The sequence below is a fragment of the Lagenorhynchus albirostris genome, chromosome 6, assembly GCF_949774975.1.
Source record: "Lagenorhynchus albirostris chromosome 6, mLagAlb1.1, whole genome shotgun sequence".
Taxonomy (NCBI): Eukaryota; Metazoa; Chordata; class Mammalia; order Artiodactyla; family Delphinidae; genus Lagenorhynchus; species Lagenorhynchus albirostris.
The window spans coordinates 65,793,699-65,819,939 of record NC_083100.1 but is presented as its reverse complement, the minus strand read 5'-3'; the positions used below and the strand labels follow the sequence as shown (position 1 = coordinate 65,819,939).

Here is a 26,241-nt window from a genome sequence, read left to right as displayed (position 1 = left end):
TTCAAGGAAGAAATTACAAAAGAAACTTAAGAAAAGGATAAAATCAAAGGAATAACTTTTAAAATTTACATGATTTTATTTTATTTTAGAATGAGAGAGTCTTGACCATTTAAACAAGCTTGTGGTAAGGGCTTAGAGAGAAGAAGAAACTAATACAAGATGGAGGCAAAACCTGCTGTATCAGAGACCATGAGGTAAAGAGACAGTATAGATAAAAAATGTGGAGGCATATATGCCTATCTCCCAGTAGATTCTTAATATCCCCAGATACGTTGTCTGACATTTTTCTACAGGGAAAATTGTTATCATGATGTTCGTAAACTTGGATATTTGTAAAGTCTTGGTATATATCCATTTGATTCAAGATTAATCAAAGACTTCCTATTCTTATTTCTTTATTTAACACACATTTACTTACTATATGCTAGGCACTGTAATGAATGTGGGCCATACTGTGTGATATGAAATAAGCTTAATTCCTGTTCTTATGCACATTTTAAAACTGACTATTGTTCACACAGGCATTCACTGTAGACCTTTATGTGGTAGCACAAATTTAATTTGCTGATATTCAGTAATGTACAACAGGTTGAAAATTATCATGTGTTCTTCAATCTATACCATGTACAGTAAAGATAAAAGTATTAAATAAGAAAATATCAGCAAAGCAGTAAGTAAATATTATTTTAACGCAGGTAATATCATTGGGAGGACAAATGGGATCTAGAATTAACTGTTCATTATGCATTTATTCATTCATTTAATAAACATTTTTTATGTGCTGTGGACTTAAGGTGAGTAAGACATGGTTGGTGTTTTCCCTGTTCTCAAAGGCTTCATAAGCTAATGATGTAACCATAGAAGTGCTTCCTAATTATTTGGAAGATTCTTATAGGTAGAATTAAACTCAGAAGGGTATCTTCCTAAAGCACAACTTCGAGTAACCATAGTTTCTAAGAATAAGAGCTCTGTAATTAGGAGAACTCCACAGGTCAGAAGCAGACCAGTGTAAATTACAGGCCAGCAGAGGAGGGAAAGGTCCCTCCAGGACTGAGGGAGACTGAGATTCTCCTGGCTATACCATTAACCTGTGCCCAGTGATGAGGGCTTGGTAGTCAACACCAACTCTACAGTGGATACCTATTCTTAGGTCTTCAATAAAGTGTCATTCATTTCAAATAGAGGTCAGAGATAGCACCTTTTTAGACATTGTTAAGGAAATTTAATGTAATGGTTCAGAACATAGACTGTAACTGACAGCCTAGGTCAGGATCAATCCTTACTATTGTGTGACTTTGGCAAGCTACTTAAACTCTTTGAGTTCAGTTTCCTTATCTGTAAGTTTGGAATAATAGTATCTGTCTCATGGTGTGAAGACTGAATGACATAACACTACATGTAAAGCCCTATAAACAGTGCTTTGTCCATGGTGAGCATCCAACAAATGATACCTGTTACTAACATGAACTGTATACAAAGACTCGAATGACATTTTTACTCACTCTGGAGTTCACTCATTGCAAAAACAAGCGTACTTTTTCCTAACTACTTTAATAATATGATGTTTTTATTCCAAAGAGGCCTAAGTTTAATAATTCATTTTAAAAGTATTTATTTAAACAGATTAGAGTAGTAATTTCGCTATCAGTAGCTATCACTACCTTATGTTTTTTGAGTCCTTTTAACTTCTAAACAGCTTTTAGATCCTCATAACATTCCTATAAGCACCACAGAACAGATGTATTCCTATTATAAATTAGGAAACTGGATAATATAGAGTTAGTGATTGCCCATAATAGAGTTAAGACCACCAGACTCTTAGTCTAGTATTCATAAAAATCAGCCCAAACGCAAAAAGATATTGAGTCCTTATTATGCGCCCAACATTACAGTAGGTGCTTCAGAGGATTAAAATTATATAAAACACAATTCATTGCCAAAACAACTTACTTTCTAATTGGGGAGATATGACTTTATTTGTCTTTTGCATAGTCTCAGCGATTTTGCCCAGCTTTCAAAACTCCTCAAAATCTGTCCAAGCCTCCATTCTTTACTATTATTTTTCAGTAGAAACCCATATTTCTAGCTATTTATTTCCATGAGTCAAGAAACTTTCTGAGGTTTTAAAAACAATACTTTAGGGTTTCCCTGGTGACGCAGTGGTTGAGAGTCCGCCTGCCGATGCAGGAGACACTGGTTCGTGCCGCGGTCCGGGAAGAACCCACATGCCGCGGAGCGGCTGGGCCCGTGAGCCATGGCCGCTGAGCCTGCGCGTCCGGGGACTGTGCGTCTGGAGCCTGTGCTCTGCAACGCGAGAGGCCACAAGTGAGAGGCCCGCGTACCGCAAAAAATAAAAAATAAAAACAATACTTTAGATTATCTGAATGTTCTTTGAAGGCTGAGGTCCATTGGGACTTAAAAAGGTGAGGAAATGTGACCCATGCTATGCCTTTTCTGCTTTGGGGGACCAAAAGGGGGAAAATATAGAAAAGATAGCTCTCAAGTTTGTCCTGGAATGGGGGACAGTGATGCATGAGTATGTACCTTATGGAGGAAGTAAAACAAGTACCGGCCTCCATTTTACAGTGTTTCTTCATATCAGTCTATTCTTGGTTTCCTGGAAACAGACTATCCGCTCCTTGCTTATGCCTCTACTTTCATCTAGATTTTATGTCCCAGCAACAGCAAACTGCTAATTATTTCTAAACACACTCTATGCTTCATAGCTCTAGGTTTTTGTTCATTTATTCCCTCTTACTGGAATGCCCTTCAGAAAAATAGTTTTTTAAAATATTTTAAATGTTAACCATTATCAAGAATTTAATGAAAACAGTTTAAAAATTAGACAGAAAATACAAAATTTATCACTCTCTCCAGATAAACGTAAAACAGTTTATGACAGAGGGCAGAAGGCAAACAGCAAAAAAGAACAAATAGTAGAATATATTACTAGTAGTTCTTAAGAGAAAACTTACCAGGAACAGAGTGTTGGGAATGCTACTAGAAATAATAATAGTAACAATTTATTGAATACTTACAATTTGCTAGACACTGTGCTAAGTCCTTTACATTTACTATTTCATTTAATAATATTCCCCCAAAAGTAGGTGATTTTATCCCCATTTTTTTTTTTAAAAGGGACTATTTTATTTTTTATTTTTTTTTATTTTTTTGCAGTACGCGGGCCTCTCACTGTTGTGGCCTCTCCCGTTGCGGAGCACAGGCTCCGGGTGTGCAGGCTCAGCGGCCATGGCTCACGGGCCCAGCCGCTCCACGGCATGTGGGATCTTCCCGGACCGGGGCACGAACCCGTGTCCCCTGCATTGGCAGGTGGACTCTCAACCACCGCGCCACCAGGGAAGCCCTATCCCCATTTTTGAGATGAGGAAATTGAGGATTGGATAGTCAAGTAAGGTCACACAGTATGTGGCTAAAATAGAATTATATAACCCAGTGTTTGGCTTCGGAGAATACTCCATTACCAACAACTTTATAATTATAGCCTCACATGTCTAAAAACAAATGCTTCAAAAATGGATAATAAACTATGAGCACTGGTAATTTTAACCCAAGGCACTAATATAATTTCAATAATGCCCATTGTAGATAAGACTCATTATTGAAATTCAGGAATGGAAACATTAATATATTAAAATGGAATAGGTCAAACAGAGGTCATGACAGGTAATATTTTTAGTCAATAAGGTATGTTCCAGTATGGAAATGCATATTTAAAGGTTGAAAGTTATCTTTCTAAAATGCAAATGTATGTATGTGTGTGGATACATGTATATGTGTATTTGTATACATATATAATTATGAAGAGAGTCATCTTTCTAAATGCATATATGTACATATATAAGCAGAATCATGGTTCATTTGTATCCTTCATTATCTAATACATTTCTTAGCACATGGTAACTGTTGAATAAATTAAGGTAGGCAAAAGAGTAAAGGCCAAAACAGAAAAATCAAAATGGCAAAGCTACTTTAACGTATTATAGGCTGCATTCCTAATGTAGAATAAAGAATCTTCATCTTCTGGGGTATCTATCTTCAGTTTAATTCCACTAAAAGCAGAGCATCTTATGATTTGTGCCTTGCTTTGATGAAGCGAGTACTATATAAGACTAGGGGAGCAATGAAGAGAAACAATTTTGTATGGGTTTATTTCTAACCAAAAAGGAAGACATGGTAAAGAAAAGTGCATGGTAAAAGAAAATTGGGACAATAATCTATAAAAGAATATTTATAGAAAGCCAAATTCAAAAATGAATGAAAGAAATTGAAATGTAATGGGGATGAATAGAAGTTTCAGTATTTAATATAAAAATACCAACTGGATGAGAAACACTGTATTTCAACAGCAATTCATGGGAAAAAGATAAGGGATTATTACTTTCCTTGAAGCCCAATATAAATTAACAAGGTGAAATGTTTAACAAAGATAAAAACAACAAAGTTCAATATTGGATTGAATCAAGAGAAAAATGGAGTCTGGATGATGGGAAATAAAACTTTATTTTCAAGAATGCTCTCATCAGAGTAACTGTGATGAATACCTTCAAACTGCTTCTATTAAAAAGAGTTAAGTGAGCTGGAAAAGTTTGATTTGAGTGCCTACTTTTTATCAAGAATGCACACATATATACGTTGCAACATAAAAGGAGAGACATACATGCATATCAGTGGTTATAATAAAATAATATGATAACTTTGTAAGATGCATGAGCCTAGAGCATGAGTTGCTTATTACCCACACTTTGTGCCTTATATCTCTGGGAACCAAAAAAGAAGCCACACATTCTGCCTAGGTTAGGAAGACTCCATGATCACTACCTTTAAAGAGCTGAAACAGCATTTCTTACACTTAAGAACTCCTGAACTTCAGGCCCTACACCCATGGACCTAGTGGTTGTACTCTATTAGAAAAGCAGTGCATTATAGTTCAGCACAGGCAACAAGAGCGTCACTCACTAGTTCTTCCTAAATGTGCAATGTGCTCTGATATCATTATTTTATTAAATTAAAAAATTTTTAAATTAGTGGTACAATAAATTGGTTTATCAACTCTTACTGGGTTATGACTCACAATTTGAGAAATAGTGCATTAAATTATCTCTAAAGTTTCTACTAAACATTTAAATTTTCAATTAATGCAGTGTTTGAAGATATAAAATGACAGAGTATGAAGAAATAGAACTTTCTCCAGTGGTTCAGTGGATGATCACTGCTTAATAAAGAAATCAGTGTTCCTGTTAGCCCTGATCAATACAAATGAAAATGTATGAGTATAAATTATGTCAAATTTTTGCAGAAAAGTATTCATTATGGATGGTTTTTGTAATAAAATAGTTTTGAGTAATGAAAATCTCGCAACAAACAAAAGTCCAGGACCGGATGACTTCATAGGTGAATTCTATCAAACATTTAGAGGAGAGTTTACATCTATCCTTCTCAAGCTATTCCAAAATATTGCAGAAGAAGGAACACTTCCAAACTCGTTCTATGAGGACAGCATCACCCTGCTACCAAAACCAGACAAAGATATCACTGATGAACATAGATATAAAAATCCTCAACAAAATACTAGCAAACCAAATCTAACAATACATTAAAAGGATCACACACCATGATCAAGTGGGATTTATCCCAGGGATGCAAGGATTTTTCAATATCTGCAAATCAATCAATGTGATACACTACATTAACAAATTGAAGAGTAAAAACCATATGATCAACTCAGTAGATGCAGAAAAAGCTTTTGATAAAATTCAACATCTATTTATGATAAACCCAATTTGTAGAGAGTTAACACATCTCAACATAATAAAGGCCATATATGACAAACCCACCGCTAACATCATATTTAATGGTGAAAAGCTGAAAGCATTTCATTTAAGATCAGGAACAAGACAACAATGTCCACTCTTGCCACTTTTATTTAACACAGTTTTGGAAGTCCTAACCATGGCAATCAAAGAAGAAAAAGAAATAAAAAGAATACAAATTGGAAAGAAGTGAAACTGTCATTGTTTGCAGATGATATGATACAATACATAGAAAATCCTAAAGACACCACCAGAAAACTACTAGAGCTCATCAATGAATTTGGTACAGTTTCAGGATACAAAATTAATATTACAGAAATATGTTGCATTCCTATACACTAACAACAAACTATCAGGAAGAGAAATTAAGAAAACAATCCCATTTACCATTGCATCAAAAAGTATAAAATACTTAGGAATAAATCTACCTAAGGAGGCAAAAGAACTGTACTTGGAAAAAGAAATTGAAGAAATTGAAGATAACACAAACAAATGGAGATATATACCATGTTCTTGGATTGGAAGAATCAATATTATTAAAATGATCATCTTACACAAGGCAACCTACAGATTCAGTGCAATCCCTATCAAAATACCAATGGTATTTTTCACAGAACTAGAACAAATAATTTTAAAATTTGTATGGAAACCCAAAAGATCCCAAATAGACAAAACAATCTTGAGAAAGAAAAATGGAGCTGGAGGAATCATGCTCTCTGACTTCAGATTATACTACAAAGCTACAGTAATCAAAAAGTATGGTACTGGCACAAAAACAGACACATAGATCAATGGATAGGGAGCCCAGATATAAACCCACACACTTATGGCCAATTAATCTATGACAAAGGAGGCAAGAACATACAATGGGGAAAAGACAGTCTCTTCAATAAATGATGCTGTGAAAACTGGACAGCTACATGTAAAGAATGAAATTAGAAGATTCTCTAACACCATATACAAAAACAAACTCAAAATGGATTAAAGAGCTGAATGTAAGACCAGATACTATAAAACTCCTAGAGGAAAGCATAGGCAGAACACTCTTTGACATAAATTATAGCAATATTTTTTTGGATCTGTCTCCTAAAGCAAAGGAAATAAAAGCAAAAGTGAACAAAATGGGACCTAATTAAACTTAAAAGCCTTTGCACAGCAAAGGAGACCATCAACAAAATAAAAAGACAACCTACTGAATGGGAGAAAATATTTGCAAATGATATGACCAATAAGGGGTTACTATCTAACATATATTAACAGGTCATGTAACTCAACATCAAAAAATACAAAAACAAAAAACCAACCAGATTAAAAAATGGGCAGAAGAGCTGAATAGACATTTTTCCAAAGAGGAAGTGCACATGGCCAATAGGAACACGAAAAGGTGATCAACATCACTAAATCATCAGCGAAATGCAAATCAAACCCACAATGAGATATTACCTCACATCTGTCAGAATGGCTATCATCAAAAAGAATACACATAACAAATGTTGGTGAGGATGTGGAGAAAAGGGAACCCTTGTACACTGTTGGTGGGTATATAAATTGGTGCAGCCATGTGGTATGGAGGTATGGAGGTTCCTCAAAAAACTAACATTAGAACTACCATATGACCCAGCAATTCCATTCCCAGGAATATATCTGAAAACAACAACAAAAACTAATTTGAAAAGATACATGCACCCCAATGTTCATAGCAGCATTATCTACAATTGCCAAGATATGGAAGCAACCTAAGTGTCTGTCAACAGATGAATGGATAAAGAAGATGTGGCATATACATACAATGGAGTACTACTCAGTCATAAAAAAGAATGAAATTTTGCCATTTGCAGCAACATGGATGGACTTGGAGGGCATTATGCTAAGTGAAATAAGTCAGACAGAGAAAGACAAATACTGTGTTATATCACTTATATGTGGTATCTAAAAAATGCAAAAAAACTAGTGAATAAATGAAAAAGAAGCAGACTCACAGATATAAAGAACAAACTAGTGGTTACCAGCGAGGAGAGGGAAGAGGGGAGGGGCAATATAGGGGTAAGGGAGTAAGAAGTACAAACTATTAGTCAGAAAATAAGCTATAAGGAAATATTGGACAACACAGGAAATACAGCCAATATTTTATAATAACTATAAATGTAGTATAACCGTTAACAATTGTGAATCACTATTACATTGTACACCTGTAACATATAATATTGTCCATCAACTATACTTCAGTAGAAAAAGAAAAACATGTTTTAATGCAACAGATAGCATGGAGTAGTTATTAGTCTTCATCAAATATTAAATAAAGGTATGAAGATTCAAGACAAAGAAAATCAGACTAGGAAGAATACTGCCAAGTTTAACAGAACTTCAGAACCAATTTTTTAAATATAAAGGTAACAACTAAAAAAATCAGCCTCCATCAGATTCTTTAGCAAAACTCAAGTTTTTAATGAACAAAGTTTGAACTGAAATAATATTCAAATTAAAAATCCTGAAAAAATTTTACAATGCTTTGCAAAAATGATCTGTAATTTTTATCTCCCAAATCCATTTCCATAGAAATGTGAAATGTAATGAGGATCTACCCACAATTACATCTCTACATGCTTTCTCTCCCCCTATCATTACACAAATCTGATTTACCTAAGGAAGCCCACAGGCTGGAGTCAAGGCGGCAGCTTCCAGCTCTGATATTAGCTCCATTCTGAAGAGTAGTGGATGACTTAGCCTATTCAGAGACTTATAAAAGCTTGAAACATCTTTAAAGGAACATAGGCAATAATTCACATGCTTATGATATCTTACTTGATCAACTGTCAAAATGCATTACCTTGGACATGGTAATATTCTAGTAGAACTTTATCCCTAATAAAATATCGTTGATAGTATTTGATCCTCTGAATATTTTAAATATTTAGTATTTAAAGTATTTAAAAATATTTAGACTATATGAATTAATGTAATCCATCACATCAATAATCTAAAGAAGAAACATCACATGATGATATCAGTGGATGCAGAGGACACATTTGACAACAAATAGCACCCATTCATGATAAAAATCTCTCAGTAAACTAGGAATAGAGAGAAACTTTCTTAACTTGATAAAGACCATCTACAAAAAACCTATAGCTAACATTGTACTTAATTATGAGAAACTAAAAGCTTTCCTACTAAGATCAGGAACAAGACAAGTATATCCCTTCTCACCACTCCTTTTCAACACTGTACTGGAAGTCATAACTAATGCAATTAGACAAGAAAAGGAAACAAAACGTAACTGATTAGGAAGCAAGAAGTAAAACTGTCTTTGTTGGCAGATGACATTATTGTTTACGTAGAAAATCCAAAGGATCTACAAAACATAAAAAAACAAAAACAAAAACCTCCTGGAACTAATAAGTGATTATAAAAAGGTTGCAGATTACAAAGTTAATACACAAAAGTTCATCACTTTCCTATGGACTAACATTTAACAAGTGGGGTTTGAAATTAAAAAATGCCATTATGTTAGCACTGCATAAATAAAATACTTAGGTATAAATCTAATGTGTATAAGGTCTATATGAGGAAAACTATAAAATTCTAATGAAAGAAACAAAGAACTAAATAAAGTGGGAGATATTCTATGTTCATGAATAGGAAGACTCAATATTGTCAAGATGTCAGTCTTTCCCAACTTGATCTATATTGATCTATTGATCAATGCAATCTCAATCAAACTCCCAACAAGTTATTTTGTCAATATCTACAAACTGATTCTAAAGCGTATATGAAGAGGCAAAAGACCTAGAATAGCTAACACAATACCAAAGGAAAAGGAAAAAGTCAGGATTGCCACTACCTGACTTAAAGACATACATAAAGCTATAGTAATCAAGACAGTGTGGTATGGGTGAAAGAATAGACAAACAGATAAACAGAATAGAATAGAAACCCCAGAAATATACCCACATGAATCTAGTCAACAGATCTTTGGTAAAGGAGCAAAAGCAATATTATGGAGCAAAGATAGTCTTTTCCAACAAATGGTACTGGAACTACTGGACATCTACAGGCAAAATATGAATCTAGACACAGACCTTATACCCTTCACAGACATTAACTCAAAATGGATCACAGACCTAAATGTAAACATGCAAAGCTATAAATCTCCTAGAAGATAACAGGAGAAAATATAATGATCTTGGAAAAGGTGATGACTTTTTAGATATGATACCAAAAGCATAATATATGACAGAGAGAGTTAATAAACTGGATTTAATTAAAATTAAAAATATCTGCTCTGTGAAAGACACTGTCAAGAGAGTAAGAAGACAAGCCATATTAGGAGAAAATATTTGCAAAAACAAAGCTGATAAAGGACTGTTATTCAAAATGTACAAAGAATTCTCAAAACTTAACAATAAGAAAACAAACAACTTGATCAGAAAACAGGTCAAAGCTCTTAAAAGATACCTCATCAAAGAAGACATACAGATGACAAAGAAGCATATAAAAAGATGCTCCACATCATATGTCATCATAAAATGTAAATTAAAAAACAATGGGGTACCACTACACATCTATTAGAATGGCCAAAATCCAGAACACTGACAACACCAAATGCTGTGGGGCAACAGGAGCTCTCATTCATTGCTAGTGGCTGTGCAAAACTATACAGCCACTTTGGAACACAGTTTGGCAATTTCTTACAAAACAAAACACTTAGCATACCATCCAGAAATTGCCATCCCTGGTACTTAACCAAATGAGCTGAAAACTTATATCCACACAGAAACCTGCACATGGATGTTTATAGCAGCTTTATTCACATTTGCCAAAACTTGGAAGCAACCGAGATGTCCTTCAGTGGGTGAATGGACAACTAAACATCCAGACTACAAAATATTACTTAGTACTGAAAGAAATGAACTATCAAGCCATAAAAAGACACAGAAGAAACTTAAATGTGTACTACTAAATAAAGGAAGCCAGTGTGAAAAGGCTACATATTATATGACTCCAACTATATAATACTCTGGAAAAGGCAAAAACAGTTACAGATCAGTGACTGCCAGGGGTTAGCGTAGAGGGAAGGATGAATAGGCATAGCACAGAGTATTTTTAGATCCATGAAACTGCTCTGTGTGATACTATAAGGGTGGATAAATGTCTTTATACGTTTGTCCAAACTCATAAAATGGACAATACCAAGAGTGAACCCAAATGTAAACTATGGACTTCGGGTGATAATGACACATCAATGTAGATTCCGCAACTGTAACAAATATACCACTCTGGTAGGGGATGGTGATAATGGGGGAGGTTATATATGTGGGGGGGGGCAGGGAGTATGTGGAAATTTTTCTGCCTTCCTTTCAATTTTTATGTAAACGTAAAACTGTTCTAAAAAATAGTCTTTAAATAAATATTTAAAAATTTGGACTGTGTAACCTAAGGCACCTTACCATTTTTGGGACTTCCACACAATAAATGGGAAATGAAGGTGGTTTGTTCTAGACTTCTTCGGAATTATCTTTTATATCCATTAGAGTTTTAGCTTAATATTTCTAAGTCAGTTACTATGGACTGAATTGTGTTCCCTCAAAATTAATATTTTGAAGCCCTAACTCCCAATGTGACTCTATTTGGAGATTTGTCCTGTGAAGTAGTGATAAAGGTTAAGTGAGGTCATAAGGGTGCAATCTTAATCCAGCAGCACTGGTGCTCTTATAAGAAGAAGAGAGACCAGAGCTATTTATCCATATGCCCATGCACTGAGGAACGGCCAAATGAGGACACAGAAGGCAGCTATCCACACCCAAAGGTGAGAGCTCTCCCCAGACACTGACCCTCCTAGCACCTTGACCTTGGACTTTCCAGTCTCCAGAAACGTGAGAAAATACATTTTGATTGTTTCAGCCACCCAGTGTGTGGTACATTGTTATGGCAGCCTGGAAGATTAATATGCAGATCAGTGTAATTTTAATCGGAGGAATGACATAGACTATTTCTTGTTGCTCAGTTCTCTTCCATGTAAGTGAGCTAATGAGTATGGTGTCAGATATACAGAATGCATAAACAAAGATTATGAATTCAATTCTCAGCTATACTTCCTCATTAGCTACATGATCTTAAACTTCCTAAGCTAGTTTTCTTATCTGAAAAGTTAGAAAAATAACACATCCTTTTGAGGTTATTACAAGGATTAAAAATCTGATGATGCTTGTTCATTTCTTGGATCATTCATTCATTCATTATCTAACAAATATCCATTACTTAGGATGAGAAAACTTATACATATATTATATTATTCTTCAATTTATTAATCACCTCACTGAGCTTAAATCTTTGGTTCTTCAATGAAAAAATATTTTATATGATGGCAAAAATATTCTACATGGAGAATATATAATCATAAATACAGGCAATATAATATAAGTATACACATATACATTTATACCCACCCACATCTATAAAATCTTACCTCTTTGCTTTCTTCCAGATCTGATTCACTACTAAAGTCCTCTGTGTTTAAATTTTCAAAGTCAGACTCTCCTACAGCAATCGGTACAGTCACAGTAAGACTGGGATTGTGTATGAACGACATGTAATCACTTTCATCGATAATGTATTTTTCAACACTGCTGCCAGTTCCTATTCCACTTGTGGTTCCATTTACATCTTTCAGATAGTCAAGATCTTTCCCAATTTCCATTGTATGATTGGACATACAACTGTCTTTCTTGTTGTTTAGATCATCAAGTGGTTTAATTTCATCTAAAATCTTTTGTTTTCTAATGAAGGACTGTTGAATAAATTCATATATTTTTCTCTTCACATAAGCTATTCCCTTGTGCATCCTATCCACAGCAATTTGGAGATTGTTCATTTCATTATCATCATCAGTGGCTGCAAGGTTGTCTGCACTAAATGAGCTCAGGAGCAAGGCCAAAAAGAGGTTCAGGACCTTAAAAATAATACAAACATCATTATAATCTCACCCCAATGTGAAGAAGAGCAGATTGAGATCACTTATTTCTCGAAGTGTGGAGGAAACTATAAGTTCTAACAACTAGACAAGAAACACCACAGCACAGTGATCAGAAGTTGGGTGATCTAGGGACTTCCCTGGTGGCACAGTGGTTAAGAATCCGCCTGCCAATGCAGGGGACATGGGTTCGATCCCTGGTCCGGGAAGATCCCACATGCCGTGGAGCAACTAAGCCCGTGCGCCACAACTACTGAAGCCCGTGTGCCTAGAGCCCATGCTCCGCAGCAAGAGAAGCCACTGCAAGGAGAAGCTCACACACTGCAACAAAGAGTAGCCCCTGCTAGCTGCAACTATAGAAAGCCCGCACACAGAAATGAAGACCCAATGCAGCCAAAATAAATAAATTAATTAATTAAAAAAAAAAAAGAAATTGGGTGATCTGAATTTGTGGTCTGGTTCAATAGCTACTTCACTGTTCATCCATGGGCAAAGACATGATTTCTGTTGGTCTCAAGTTCCCCTACTTATAAAATGAAGATGCTGAATGAGCTGACCTATGGTTTTACTAAATTTAAAATTGTACAAATATAAGAAACAAGATTTATACATGTTCTATATAAGAGTTCTAAACTTAAAATTCATTAGTGTTTAAAATTATGCCTTTAAATGAATTTTAGTTTCTTTTTTTTGAAGAGAGATATTAAATTGGATATTAATTGAAAAATAACCATTATGACCCAGAACGAGAATTATGAGCTTAACATAGGCATCAACACATGTTTTCTTGATCTACTGCATTTCTCATACTCCACTGTTCACTAATTAGGCAACTGTTCATAATCAGTCGCTAATATTTCCATGAGACTGTAATATTAATGTACATATCCTTTGGAGTATATTATATATTTCTGTACTATAACAGTAATGTTCCAAACTTAAGAGAGAAGATTGATCAGTTACTCCATTTGGGTAATCTCAGGCATCATTAGCCAACCTTTGTTTGGTTAATAGAGCCACTAAAGGATTGGTTAATCCAGGTTGGTTCACGCATCTGCCATATGACATAGAGTGACTGAATGCTAACTACCATGAAGGGGCAAGGAAAAGGGGAAATAACTAGGAACATTTAAAGGCACCACTTTTTAGTACTATACTGTCAAGTAAGACTGGGCTTTCTCTAAGTTTATTCTTCAGACTTCTCCCTTCCTTGGATCTGAATTTATGAAATGTTCCCAACATTTCCTGCTAGACCTGTCTTCAATATGATACTCTATTGGAATTCACATGAAATGATTGACAAAATGGAGTTGAGTATAAATATTGTATGGTCACTGCTATATGGTTATGTTGTCAAAGTGAGACTGTAAGTGTATCAAAGGTAATAGACTTTGATACTTTGATATTAAAATTACTAATCATAGTCTTTGTTTTGGACAAAATGGTCATCATTTCATTATGCTCTTAATGTATTTCTGAAACACATTTCTTAAATGGGTACATACCACCAGGTTTCCAATGACCATGACCATCATGAAGACAGTAAGGCACATGGCTTGACCGGCGACCTCCATGCAGTCCCACATGGTCTCTATCCACTCTCCACACAGCACTCGGAACACAATCAGGAAGGAGTGGAAGAAGTCATGCATGTGCCAGCGCGGGAGTTGACAGTCACTAGAGATCTTGCAGACACAATCTTTGTAGCTCTTACCAAAGAGCTGCATGCCGACCACGGCAAAAATGAAGACGATGATGGCCAACACCAAGGTGAGATTTCCCAGAGCCCCCACTGAATTGCCGATGATCTTTATTAGCATATTTAATGTTGGCCAAGATTTTGCCAACTTGAAAACTCGGAGCTGGAAAATTAAAAAAATAATGTATATTATTATGATCAATCTTTAAAAGCATTACATATATTGAGCTTTACTAAGAAGTGATTAAAATTGAATTTCTTACAACATCTGCTATGCAGATGTTACAACTAAGCATGGTGATGGATGTTAACTGGACTTACTGTAGTGATCATTTTGCAATATATACAAATATTGGATCATATGTTGTATACCTGAAACTAATATAATGTTATATCAATTATACCTCAATAAGAAAGATACATCTATAACAAAAGACATTAAAAAAAAAAAAGCTAGTGGATATCCTGGACCACTACTGATTGCAGAACTTACAATCTACCCACTACTGACTGAAGAACTTACAATCTACCAATCTTCACTGGGGAAATATGCAAGAGCCACCTTGCATTCTTGCACTTTGCTTTCCAAACTTTTAAATCCATCCACCTCTGGACCTTAACCAATTAGAAATGACCTGGTGCCACTGCACTGTCATAGCACCACTCTCCTAAGCAAAAGGCATGGAGAGCAGGCTGTCTGGATGTCTTTGTGTCAGTGCTTGTCTTTACTCCAAGACACATTTCCTAATCTATCAAGGACAGAGAGCTGTGAGCAAATGTTGCACTTTACCAAATAAGAAGTAAAGGTCTTCCCATTGGGAGCTTCTTATCTAAAAACAAAACAAAACAAACAAAAAAACCAAAACAAAAAGACTCTCTTACATCTGCCCTGCCCTTGATGACTTTCAGGTGCATGGCTAATTTTTGGACTCCCCCTAGGAAGAATCTGATTCTTCCATATTTTAACCTTGAGATCAATTTCCCTGAGAGTGAATTTTTAATGATTACTTGGGGACCAACTGTCCTTAATTTGTTTTGTGAAAGTGGTTGTAAGGCATACCAGGCCTGACACTAATATTAACATGTGATCTCAATGATCTCTGCTCAAAGATACTCATTTGTCAATAGCATGCAAAGTACCATCACATTGAGCCCTGCTATAAGTAGAGAAAAGTGTTTATTATTCATATTGCTCCTTTGGAGCACTGACATAGCTAGATGTACCTGCATTTAAAAACCTGGAATACTTCCCATGACTTTATAATTCTTTCCCTGATTTGCAAGGACATATATGTGAATCAGTGGACATAGCAAGTAATCCTACAGATTTCTCTTGTCTGATTTTGGGAAGGAGCATAATTTCCAGAGGTAGAATTAGGAAGAGTTTCTACATGCACATCTTATATCTGATTGTCATCCACCACTATATAAGGGTGTTTATATTTTCAAAGCCCTATTAAAATGTGATACATTTTCATTAAAATATTTTCTTAGATCCAGAAATATTAACTATAGTCATATCTAGAAACAATAATTAGTCAGAATGGTAACTGAGCAATATATGAAACTTTATGTGACTAGGATTTTTGCAATAAAGTTTTTTCTAAATAAGTGGGAACAATTTTTTTTTCCATTTAGGGACTGTTTTTGACAATGCAAATGTCACACAAAAACTTAAAATGTTAATGGTGTGTGGTAAAACCTATGATGTAAAACCCATGATGCTTGTTGGAAAGGTTTTTGTCTTTGTGCTGTTTTGTTTTGTTTTGTTTTACCAATCGGAATGAACGGAGAACTGATAATCCTTCCACGTTGGCCAGGCCAAGTTCTACCAGGCTAAGCGTTACAATAAAACCATCAAAGATATTCCAGCCTTCTTGGAAATAATAGTAAGGATCCATGGCAATAATTTTCAGAAACATTTCTGCTGTAAAGATCCCAGTGAACACCTAAGATCAAAACAAAGTTACTCTAATTCCATCAGATAATGATAAAGTAGAATGACATAATATTTGCTCTTAGAACAAAATGTTTATACTAGTCATGATTATATTACTAGCTTACATTTGCATAGTAATTTATAGTTGATGAAAAGCTCTCATATAAGTTATTTCATTTTATCCTCAACAGAAACGCTATTAAACACATAATGCAGGAATTATAACCATGACTTTACAGATGAGGAAACAGGTCTTCAGATGGGTGCAACGATTTGCCGAATATCAACTAGAAAACGGCAAAACTAGGATTGAGAGCAAATCTATTTTTAACCAGTGTTCTTTCCATCACATCAAACTGAATTTTCCTTCAGACTTCATACAGCACAGCTACTGACAAGATTTTCCCATAAACAGTTTTATGTATCTATAAGCTTATTCACATTTCCCTCTAATCAGATAGTTGTCATTATACATATGTAACTATATTATAATATGTGCATTACTATTATTGGTATTTGTTATGCACATGAAAAAAATTAATTTACTTCCATAGTATTGGGCTGACCAATCCTCTTATGTAACATCTTACAGAAAAATCCGAACAAACTTTTTGGTTAAACTTATATAAATACTAAAGCTTTAAAAATAGAAATACTATAATTCAGGATGCTTTACATGTTTTGCTTTCCACCATCAAAAACCTTAAACCCTAAAACAAATATTATGGAAAATGCATACATTATTTTAGAGACCATTCTTTCAGCAAATAAAAGCTAATATTCCTATGTTGAGTCAACAAACACTTTAATAATTTATGGTTTTTAAGCACAGAAGAGAAAGAATTTAGTGGCAACCTTCACCAAAAGTGGCACTGTTAATCATATAATACACAAAATATACTGGATGTTTTCAATATTTTATGGATTTGATCTAAAATAGATGGATTAAACAATACATGGTCTACCTAGATCCTGGAAGTGGAAAAGCTGGAGACATTTTTGAGTTGTTAAACTATTGCTTATAATGATGATGACTAAGCAAGATAAAAAGATCTGTAATTTTATTTTAGCCTTCTACAGGTAGGGAAACTGTGATAACATCATTTCAAAAAGTGTGTCCTTAAACTATGGACTGCTTCTGTAGCTTTAAATAGTTATAAATAACAATATTGACTTTTCAAGTAGTACTGTAGGCCTGTGCCTATTGCTCTCTTTCTCAGTTTCTGCTTTGATCTTAAGGGCTGTTATTTTTGGCAAAAGTAGGATATATCCAGCTAGATATAATTCCCATCTTTTGGGAGCCAGGAGGTAGAAAGGGTGGTGGAAAGACTGCTGTAAGTTATTAAATGTAAAGAGTTTCTCAAACAGAAAGTTTGAAGACTGAACACATTTACCTTCCAATATGCTTACCAAGTTTCCTACTGTAAGCACATTATTGAAATGGTCCGTCATGGGATAGTGTTCCATGGCCATGAACAGAGTATTTAAGACAATACAGATGGTGATGGCCAGGTCAACAAATGGGTCCATCACAACCAGGTTGACAATATGTTTCACTTTTAACCAATGTGGCGAGCAGTCCCAGATTAAGAACATGTTGGAAAATTTATACCAACAGGGTGGGCATTTCTGCCTGGATTCTTCAAGTTCTAGATTTAAAAAAAAAAAAATAAAAACAACCACCAAAAGATATTTTTATACACATATATTCCTTTCAAATCGACTAGACTTCTTTTTAGTAACTAACACATTTCCATTTGCAACAGTCAACCTCTTTTATACTTGATTTAAAAAAAACTATACAATTTAATCTTTAGACGGCCCAAAATATTTCTTCACACATAAACACAGAACAGAGGTAGCAAAGAATGGTTTTCTTCTCTTATGCATTGATCCTGTGGTTCCATACTTTGCCTTAAGTTAAGTGAATGGTCTTTTAAATGAAGTCTCAATAGGAATATGGGTTGGAGTAGTGTAGACTGTGTGTAATCCTATGTTAATGTCTGGCTATGGTGTCATCCTCAGGCTATAAGACATAGGACAGAGAGATAGGGTAGAGCCAAGAATCATCTTTTTAATTTGTTTTTATTTTGTGAGAATGACCCACTCCTCCCCTCCAATCTTGAGAGTATTTAGGAAGTCCTACGCTAAGTGGAACAGAAGAGAGGAACACCATGACTAATGGTGTTAGAAACCCCTAACAGAAATGCTTTATTCTGCATTTTCAAGGAGTTGCCACACACAGGATACATTCTTTAGTTTCAATATCACGGAATTTAAGTAACTTTTTTTAAAGCTTCTAGAATACAGGAGTAAGTATAACAAGTAACTCTTAAATAAGACCTGTTATGTTCTCTTTAGAATACACTGCTTCCAACTCACAGAGACATTCGTTTCGAATGAGACAATATAAGCTCAGTGAAAACAACTGAAATGGAAATGGAATTTGTTACAAACCTTCTACTGTATTTGTTAAAATGCTGGCTATGCTCATTGCTCTTTGCCTTTGAGAAGGATCTTCTAGAAAGTCCATGGAAACATGAAAAGAACTTGACCTTCTCTTTCTCATGTCAGTTTCAGTGGTTGTTCCCTGTAAAGAAAATGCTAATGTATTAAATGATTAACTTGAGCAATATGATAAGTGAACAACCAATGTGACGCTGTGAAATTCATGAAACACATGCGACATGCACGTTCATAGTTAATTGGTGATGGCAGACATTGCTGACTTATTGTATCATTAGCCTGGAATGTCCAAACTGTTAACCATTTACTCATACAGCAAAAACTGAGGGTTGTTTTTTTTTACCCTCTGATTTCATAATTTTATGAGACATAATGTAATTTGGATATGATTGATAAATTTGAGAGACATATTTAACAATTTCCTTATTTCTGAACTAATAGTAAAAGGTAGTGATTTGAAACGACATCTAAATGATCAAGGCATTTTATGTTGAGAAGATAGCCCTTTATTTTTAAAGAAGTACAAATAATTACAACACTCGTAGCTGCCATCTCATTTTCTGGACACAAGACATAGATGATCACTGACAACACAAACTGTATGTTAAAAAAATAACAACACATGCTGCATGGACAACAGTTTCATCCAGGGTACCAAAGCAATAAGTCATCTAATTCTGACTTGGTCATGCCTCACCATGCTGATATATTTCCAAGTCTAATAAGAGGCAGCATATGTTTAGAAATTCCTCATCTGGGTACACATTCACAAACACATAACATACCTTTGTACACAGACAATTCTTTATCTTCCTGTATTAATATTTTTATTTGTGTCTCTTCATTCAGATTAGTTTTGAGAAGACCTATATCAGCATTTTCTTTTTAGTAAGACAAATATGAGTACTAGAAATTTTAAGATAATATTGAAGCTATCTATTCAGGCACAGTGTTCTTGAAAATCTTCTAAATTAAAGCAGAGCTATATTGAAGAATCCGTTGGAAAGATTTATTATACACCCTTTACAGTTAAACATAAGAATCATTCATTTACTCTTACACCAGAGCTTTAGAGGATGTCCTGCTGTCTAAGTTCAGCATGGGTATATAGCAAATCCTCCAACTGGAAGCAGTCATTTACTACTGTGTTTAATTAATCCTTAGCACATTTAATAAGTAAATGCATTCAGGTGTTATGCAAGAAGGTGCTGAAGCCTTAAGTTTTAGTTGGATACTCTCTTAAAGATATTAAAAGATGCAGGTGCATTCACAGCTTGACCAACCAGGTATCATTCTCAAGGGGTTCCATTCTGTAGAAACACTGGCTGGTGCAGCAATAATGAGCCAGCCATGCCTGAACTATTTAAAACTTCCTTACATTGTCATCAGTAGCTGGCTTATCTATTATCACCTCTGGTAGAAGCTGTCCAACAGGCGATGTAGGAACTGAAGGTCCACCAACCAAGGAAACCACACCATTGCAATCCACAGTGCTGTGCATCTTCCCATTAGCTGGAAACACAGCCAGCATCCGGGACGACCTACTGGTCTGACTCAGGTTACTGTTGCGTCGCTCTCCATGTCGTTGGGGCACAAATAAGGAGTCTCTGCGGCTTTCATTATCCTCGAAGGTGCTGTGTTCATCATCAGCAAAGTCATTCTCTGATCCCACATCCTTTGCTCGCCCTCTGAAGCTGAAAAGGCTTGTTCTGCTATTTCGCCTTGGAGAAAATAAGGAGCCACGGATGCTCAACAAAGACTAAAAGTTTGAAACCAAAAACAAATAATAATAAAATAATATTAATATGGCCATTTGGAATGTGCTTTTATTTTGCAAGATTAAGTTGAAGGGGACTTCAGCATTCAAAACAGAATGTGACTCATTCTTTTTTGATTAACATTCTCGTTTTATGTGCATTCGGATTAAATGAAATTACTTTTCTAAGAGACGATGTCTAGCCCTTGACATTAATGACTGGGGAGATAGATCGCAACTTAAAGATATTGAAAAACAAAACCCTGAACCACCATATTTCATATTCAAAAGCAAGCATCTTTAGTACCTTACTATGGACATGGTAAACACTCAATAAATATCAGTAGCATGACCTTAACAGGGGCACATTTGTTTCCGTTGCTCTTTCCCTTCAAGAAATTCTAACACTTTTCACAAATTGTTTTAGTCCATCTTTCTAAAATCACTTTAAATTAATTATTGTTCTTGTTTACCTAAAAGGCACAGTGTTGTTGGAACTTGAAGACTTCTGAAATTCAGAGTGATGTGCTTTTTGATAAAGTATACCATGACTAATGTTTTCAGAAGCATGCATGATAGTTTATAAAGTAGTCAGGGATGAAAAAACAATATAAAATAACCAAAGAGTTGTAGATTACTGATCAGTTATCTACAATTTTTTTTCTCATTAAAAAGGCTGCAGACCAGAAAGATGAAATGTCAGTAGTTACAACAAGTACCAGCAGACAGGTTCAGGTGAGAATCTGGGTCCCCTGACTTTCAATGCAGTGTTATCTCAACTACACCCCACTGTAGATTTACCTGTGCAAACTAAAATTTTCTCATAACTATGTACAGAAAGGATAGGTTTAAATATAATAAACACAGCAGTCAATTCAGTTGATAAAAATTCATAAGTTGAGTAAGGCCCGCAGAATTGGCGAACTGTGTGGAAGGAGCGGGATCTGTAGAGCTCAGGAGCGGCGAGGTACAAAACAAAGAATCGCTTTGCACAAAGCCAGAAGGGATACACTGAAAGAATTATCAGAAAAGAATAATACATAGATTGCTTTGGCTGGGCTTCAGGGAAGATGGCGGAAGAGTAAGACGTGGAGATCACCTTCCTCCCCACAGATACACCAGAAATACATCTACACGTGGAACAACTCCTACAGAACACCTACTGAACGCTGGCAGAAGGCCTCAGACCTCCCAAAAGGCAAGAAACCCCCACGTACCTGGGTAGGGCAAAAGAAAAAAGAATAAACAGAGACAAAAGGATAGGGACGGGACCTGCACCAGTGGGGGGGAGCTGTGAAGGAGGAAAGGTTTCCACACACTAGAAGCCCCTTCGTGGGCGGAGACTGCGGGTGGCGGAGGGGGGAAGCTTCAGAGCCGCGGAGGAGAGTACAGCAACAGGGTTGCGGAGGGCAAAGCGGGGAGATTCTCGCACAGAGGATCAGGGCCAACCGGCACTCACCAGCCCAAGAGGCTTGTCTGCTCACCCGCCGGGGCAGGCGGGGCTGGGAGCTGAGGCTCGGGCTTCGGTCGGAGCGCCGGAAGAGGGCTGGGTTTGGCTGCGTGAACACAGCCTGCAGGGGGTTAGTGCACCACGGCTAGCCGGGAGGCAGTCCGGGGAAAAGTCTGGACCTGCCGAAGAGGCAAGAGACTTTTTCTTCCCTCTTTGTTTCCTGGTGCTCGAGGAGAGGGGATTAAGAGCGCTGCTTAAAGGAGCTCCAGAGACGGGCGCGAGCCGCGGCTAAAAGCGCGGACCCCAAAGACGGGCATGAGACGCTAAGGCTGCTGCTGCTGCCACCCAGAAGCCTGTGTGCGAGCACAGGTCACTATTCACACCTCCCCTCCCGAGAGCCTGTGCAGCCTGCCACTGCCAGGGTCCTGGGATCCAGGGACAACTTCCCGGGGAGAACGCACAGCGCGCCGCAGGCTGGTGCAACATCACAGCGGCGCAATGTCATGCTGGCCTCTGCTGCCGCAGGCTCGCGCCGCACTCCGTGCCCCTCCCTTCCCCCGGCCTGAGTGAGCCAGAGCCCCTGAATCAGCGGCAGCTTTAACCCCGTCCTGTCTGAGTGAAGAACAGACGCCCTCCGGCGACCTACACGCAGAGGCGGGGCCAAATCCAAAACTGAGCCCCTGGGAGCTGTGAGAACAAAGAAGAGAAAGGGAAATCTCTCCCAGCAGACTCAGAAGCAGCGGATTAAAGCTCCACAATCAACTTGATGTACCCTGCATCTGTGGAATACATGAATAGACAACGAATCATCCCAAATTGAGGAGGTGGACTTTGAGAGCAAGATTTATGATTGTTTCCCCTTTTCCTCTTTTTGTGAGTGTGTATGTGTATGCTTCTGTGTGAGATTTTGTCTGAATAGCTTTGCTTCCACCATTTGTCCTAGGGCTCTATCCTTCCTTTTATTTTTCGTTTTTAATTTTTTTCTTTTTTTAATAATTATTTTTTTATTTTAATAACTTTATTATATTTTATCTTACTTTATTTTATTTTACTTTATCTTCTTTCTTTCTTTCTTTCTTTCTTTCCTTCCTTCCCTCCTTCCGTACTCCCTCCCTGCCTCCCTCCCTCCCTCCCTCCTTTCTTTCTTTTTCTTTTCTTTCTTTCTTTCTTTCTTTCTTTCTTTCTTTCTTTCTTTCTTTCTTTCTTTCTTTCTTTCTTTCTTTCTTTCTACTTCTACTAATCCTTTCTTTCTACTTTTTCTCCCTTTTATTCTTAGCCGTGTGGATGAAAGGCTCTTGGTGCTTCAGCCAGGAGTCAGTGCTGTGCCTCTGAGGTGGGAGAGCCAACTTCAGGACACTGGTCCACAAGAGACCTCCCAGCTCCACATAATATCAAATGGTGAAAATCTCCCAGAGATTTCCATCTCACCACCAGCACCCAGCTTCACTCAACGACCAGCAACCTACAGTGCTGGACATCCTATGCCAAACAACTAGCCAAACATCCTATGCCAAACAACTAGCAGGAACACAACCCCACCCATTAGCAGAGAGGCTGCCTAAAATCATAATAAGGCCACAGACACCCCAAAACGCACCACCAGACATGGACCTGCCCATCAGAAAGACAAGATCCAGCCTCATCCACCAGAACAGAGGCACTACTCCCCTCCACCAGGAAGCCTACACAACCCACTGAACCAACCTTAGCCACTGGGGACAGACACCAAAAACAACAGGAACTACGAACCTGCAGCCTGCAAAAAGGAGACCCCTAAGACAGTAAGATAAGCAAAATGAGAAGACAGAAAAACACACAGCAGATGAAGGAGCAAGATAAAAACCCACCAGACCTAACAAATGAAGAGGAAATAGGCAGTCTACCTGAAAAAGAATTCAGAATAATGATAGTAAACATGATTCAAAATCTTGGAAATAGAATGGACAAAATGCAAGAAACATTTAACAAGGACCTAGAAGAACTAAAGATGAAACAAACAATGATGAACAACACAATAAATGAAATTAAAAGTACTCTAGATGGGATCAATAGCAGAATAACTGAGGCAGAAGAATGGATAAGTGACCTGGAAGATAAAATAGTGGAAATAACTACTGCAGAGCAGAATAAAGAAAAAAGAATGAAAAGAATTGAGGACAGTCTCAGAGACCTCTGGGACAACGTTAAACGCACCAACATTCGAATTATAGGGGTTCCAGAAGACGAAGAGAAAAAGAAAGGGACTGAGAAAATATTTGAAGAGATTATATTTGAAAACTTCCCTAATATGGGAAAGGAAATAGTTAATCAAGTCCAGGAAGCACAGAGAGTCCCATACAGGATAAATCCAAGGAGAAATATGCCAAGACACATATTAATCAAAGTGTCAAAAACTAAATACAAAGAAAACATATTAAAAGCAGCAAGGGAAAAACAACAAATAACACACAAGGGAATCCCCATAAGGTTAACAGCTGATCTTTCAGCAGAAACTCTGCAAGCCAAGAGGGACTGGCAGGACATATTTAAAGTGATGAAGGAGAAAAACCTGCAACCAAGATTACTCTACCCAGCAAGGATCTCATTCAGATTTGATGGAGAAATTAAAACCTTTACAGACAAGCAAAAGCTGAGAGAGTTCAGCACCACTAAACCAGCTTTACAACAACTTCTAAAGGAACTTCTCTAGGCAAGAAACACAAGAGAAGGAAAAGACCTACAATAATGAACCCAAAACAATTAAGAAAATGGGAATAGGGACATACATATCAATAATTACCTTAAATGTAAATGGACTAAATGCTCCCACCAAGAGACACAGATTGGCTGAATGGATACAAAAACAAGACCCATATATTTGCTGTCTACAAGAGACCCACTTCAGACCTAGAGACACATACAGACTGAAAGTAAGGGGATGGAAAAAGATATTTCATGCAAATGGAAACCAAAAGAAAGCTGGAGTAGCAATTCTCATATCAGACAAAATAGACTTTAAAATAAAGACTATTAGAAGAGACAAAGACGGACACTACATAATGATCAAGGGAGCGATCCAAGAAGATATAACAATCGTAAATATTTATGCACCCAACATAGGAGCACCTCAATACATAAGGCAAATACTAACAGCCATAATAGGGGAAATCTACAGTAACACATTCATAGTAGGGGACTTTAACACCCCACTTTCACCAATGGACAGATCAACCAAAATGAAAATAAATAAGGAAACACAAGCTTTAAATGATACATTAAACAAGATGGACTTAATTGATATTTATAGGACATTCCATCCAAAAACAACAGAATACACATTTTTCTCTAGTGCTTATGGAACATTCTCCAGGACAGATCATATCTTGGGTCACAAGTCAAGCCTTGGTAAATTTAAGAAAATTGAAATTGTTTCAACTATCTTTTCTGACCACAACGCTTTGAGACTAGATATCAAGTACAGAAAAGATCTGTAAAAAATACAAACACATGGAGGCTAAATAATACATTACTTAATAATGAAGTGATCAGTGAAGAAATCAAAGAGGAAATTAAAAAATACCTAGAAACAAATGACAATGGAGACACGACGACCCAAAATCTATGGGATGCAGCAAAAGCAGTTCTAAGAGGGAAGTCTATAGCAATACAATCCTACCTTAAGAAACAGGAAACATCTCGAATAAACAACCTAACCTTGCAACTAAAGCAATTAGAGAAAGAAGAACAAAAAACCCCCAAAATTAGCAGAAGGAAAGAAATCATAAAAATCAGATCAGAAATAAATGGAAAAGAAATGAAGGAAACGATAGCAAAGATCAATAAAACTAAAAGCTGGTTCTTTGAGAAGATAAACAAAATTGATAAACCATTAGCCAGACTCATCAAGGAAAAAAGGGAGAAGACTCAAATCAATAGAATTAGAAATGAAAAAGGAGAAGTAACAACTGACACTGCAGACATACAAAGGATCATGAGAGATTACTACAAGCAACTCTATGCCAATAAAATGGACAACCTGGAAGAAATGGACAAATTCTTAGAAATGCACAAACTGCCAAGACTGAATCAGGAAGAAACAGAAAATATGAACAGACCAATCACAAGCACTGAAATTGAAACTGTGATTAAAA

At 36.4% G+C, this 26,241-nt stretch overlaps 1 protein-coding gene across 6 annotated transcripts in view; it reads right to left on the bottom strand.

Annotated features, from left to right (window-relative positions):
• LOC132521792 (sodium channel protein type 1 subunit alpha) overlaps positions 1-26,241 on the bottom strand; it is a 94,144-nt gene that overhangs the window by 36,573 nt on the left and 31,330 nt on the right. For 2 of the 6 annotated variants that reach the window (XM_060151462.1, XM_060151463.1), the window contains exons 11-16: positions 20,317-20,664; positions 18,897-19,029; positions 17,850-18,088; positions 16,276-16,449; positions 14,307-14,663; positions 12,298-12,780 (exon numbers count right to left, since the gene is read on the bottom strand). In XM_060151462.1, the coding sequence (XP_060007445.1) occupies positions 12,298-12,780; positions 14,307-14,663; positions 16,276-16,449; positions 17,850-18,088; positions 18,897-19,029; positions 20,317-20,664 (1,734 nt within the window). Of the gene's footprint in view, positions 1-12,297; positions 12,781-14,306; positions 14,664-16,275; positions 16,450-17,849; positions 18,089-18,896; positions 19,044-20,283; positions 20,665-26,241 lie in introns of all 6 variants that reach the window. The other 4 variants (XM_060151464.1, XM_060151465.1, XM_060151461.1 and 1 more) reach the window with 3 other exon arrangements.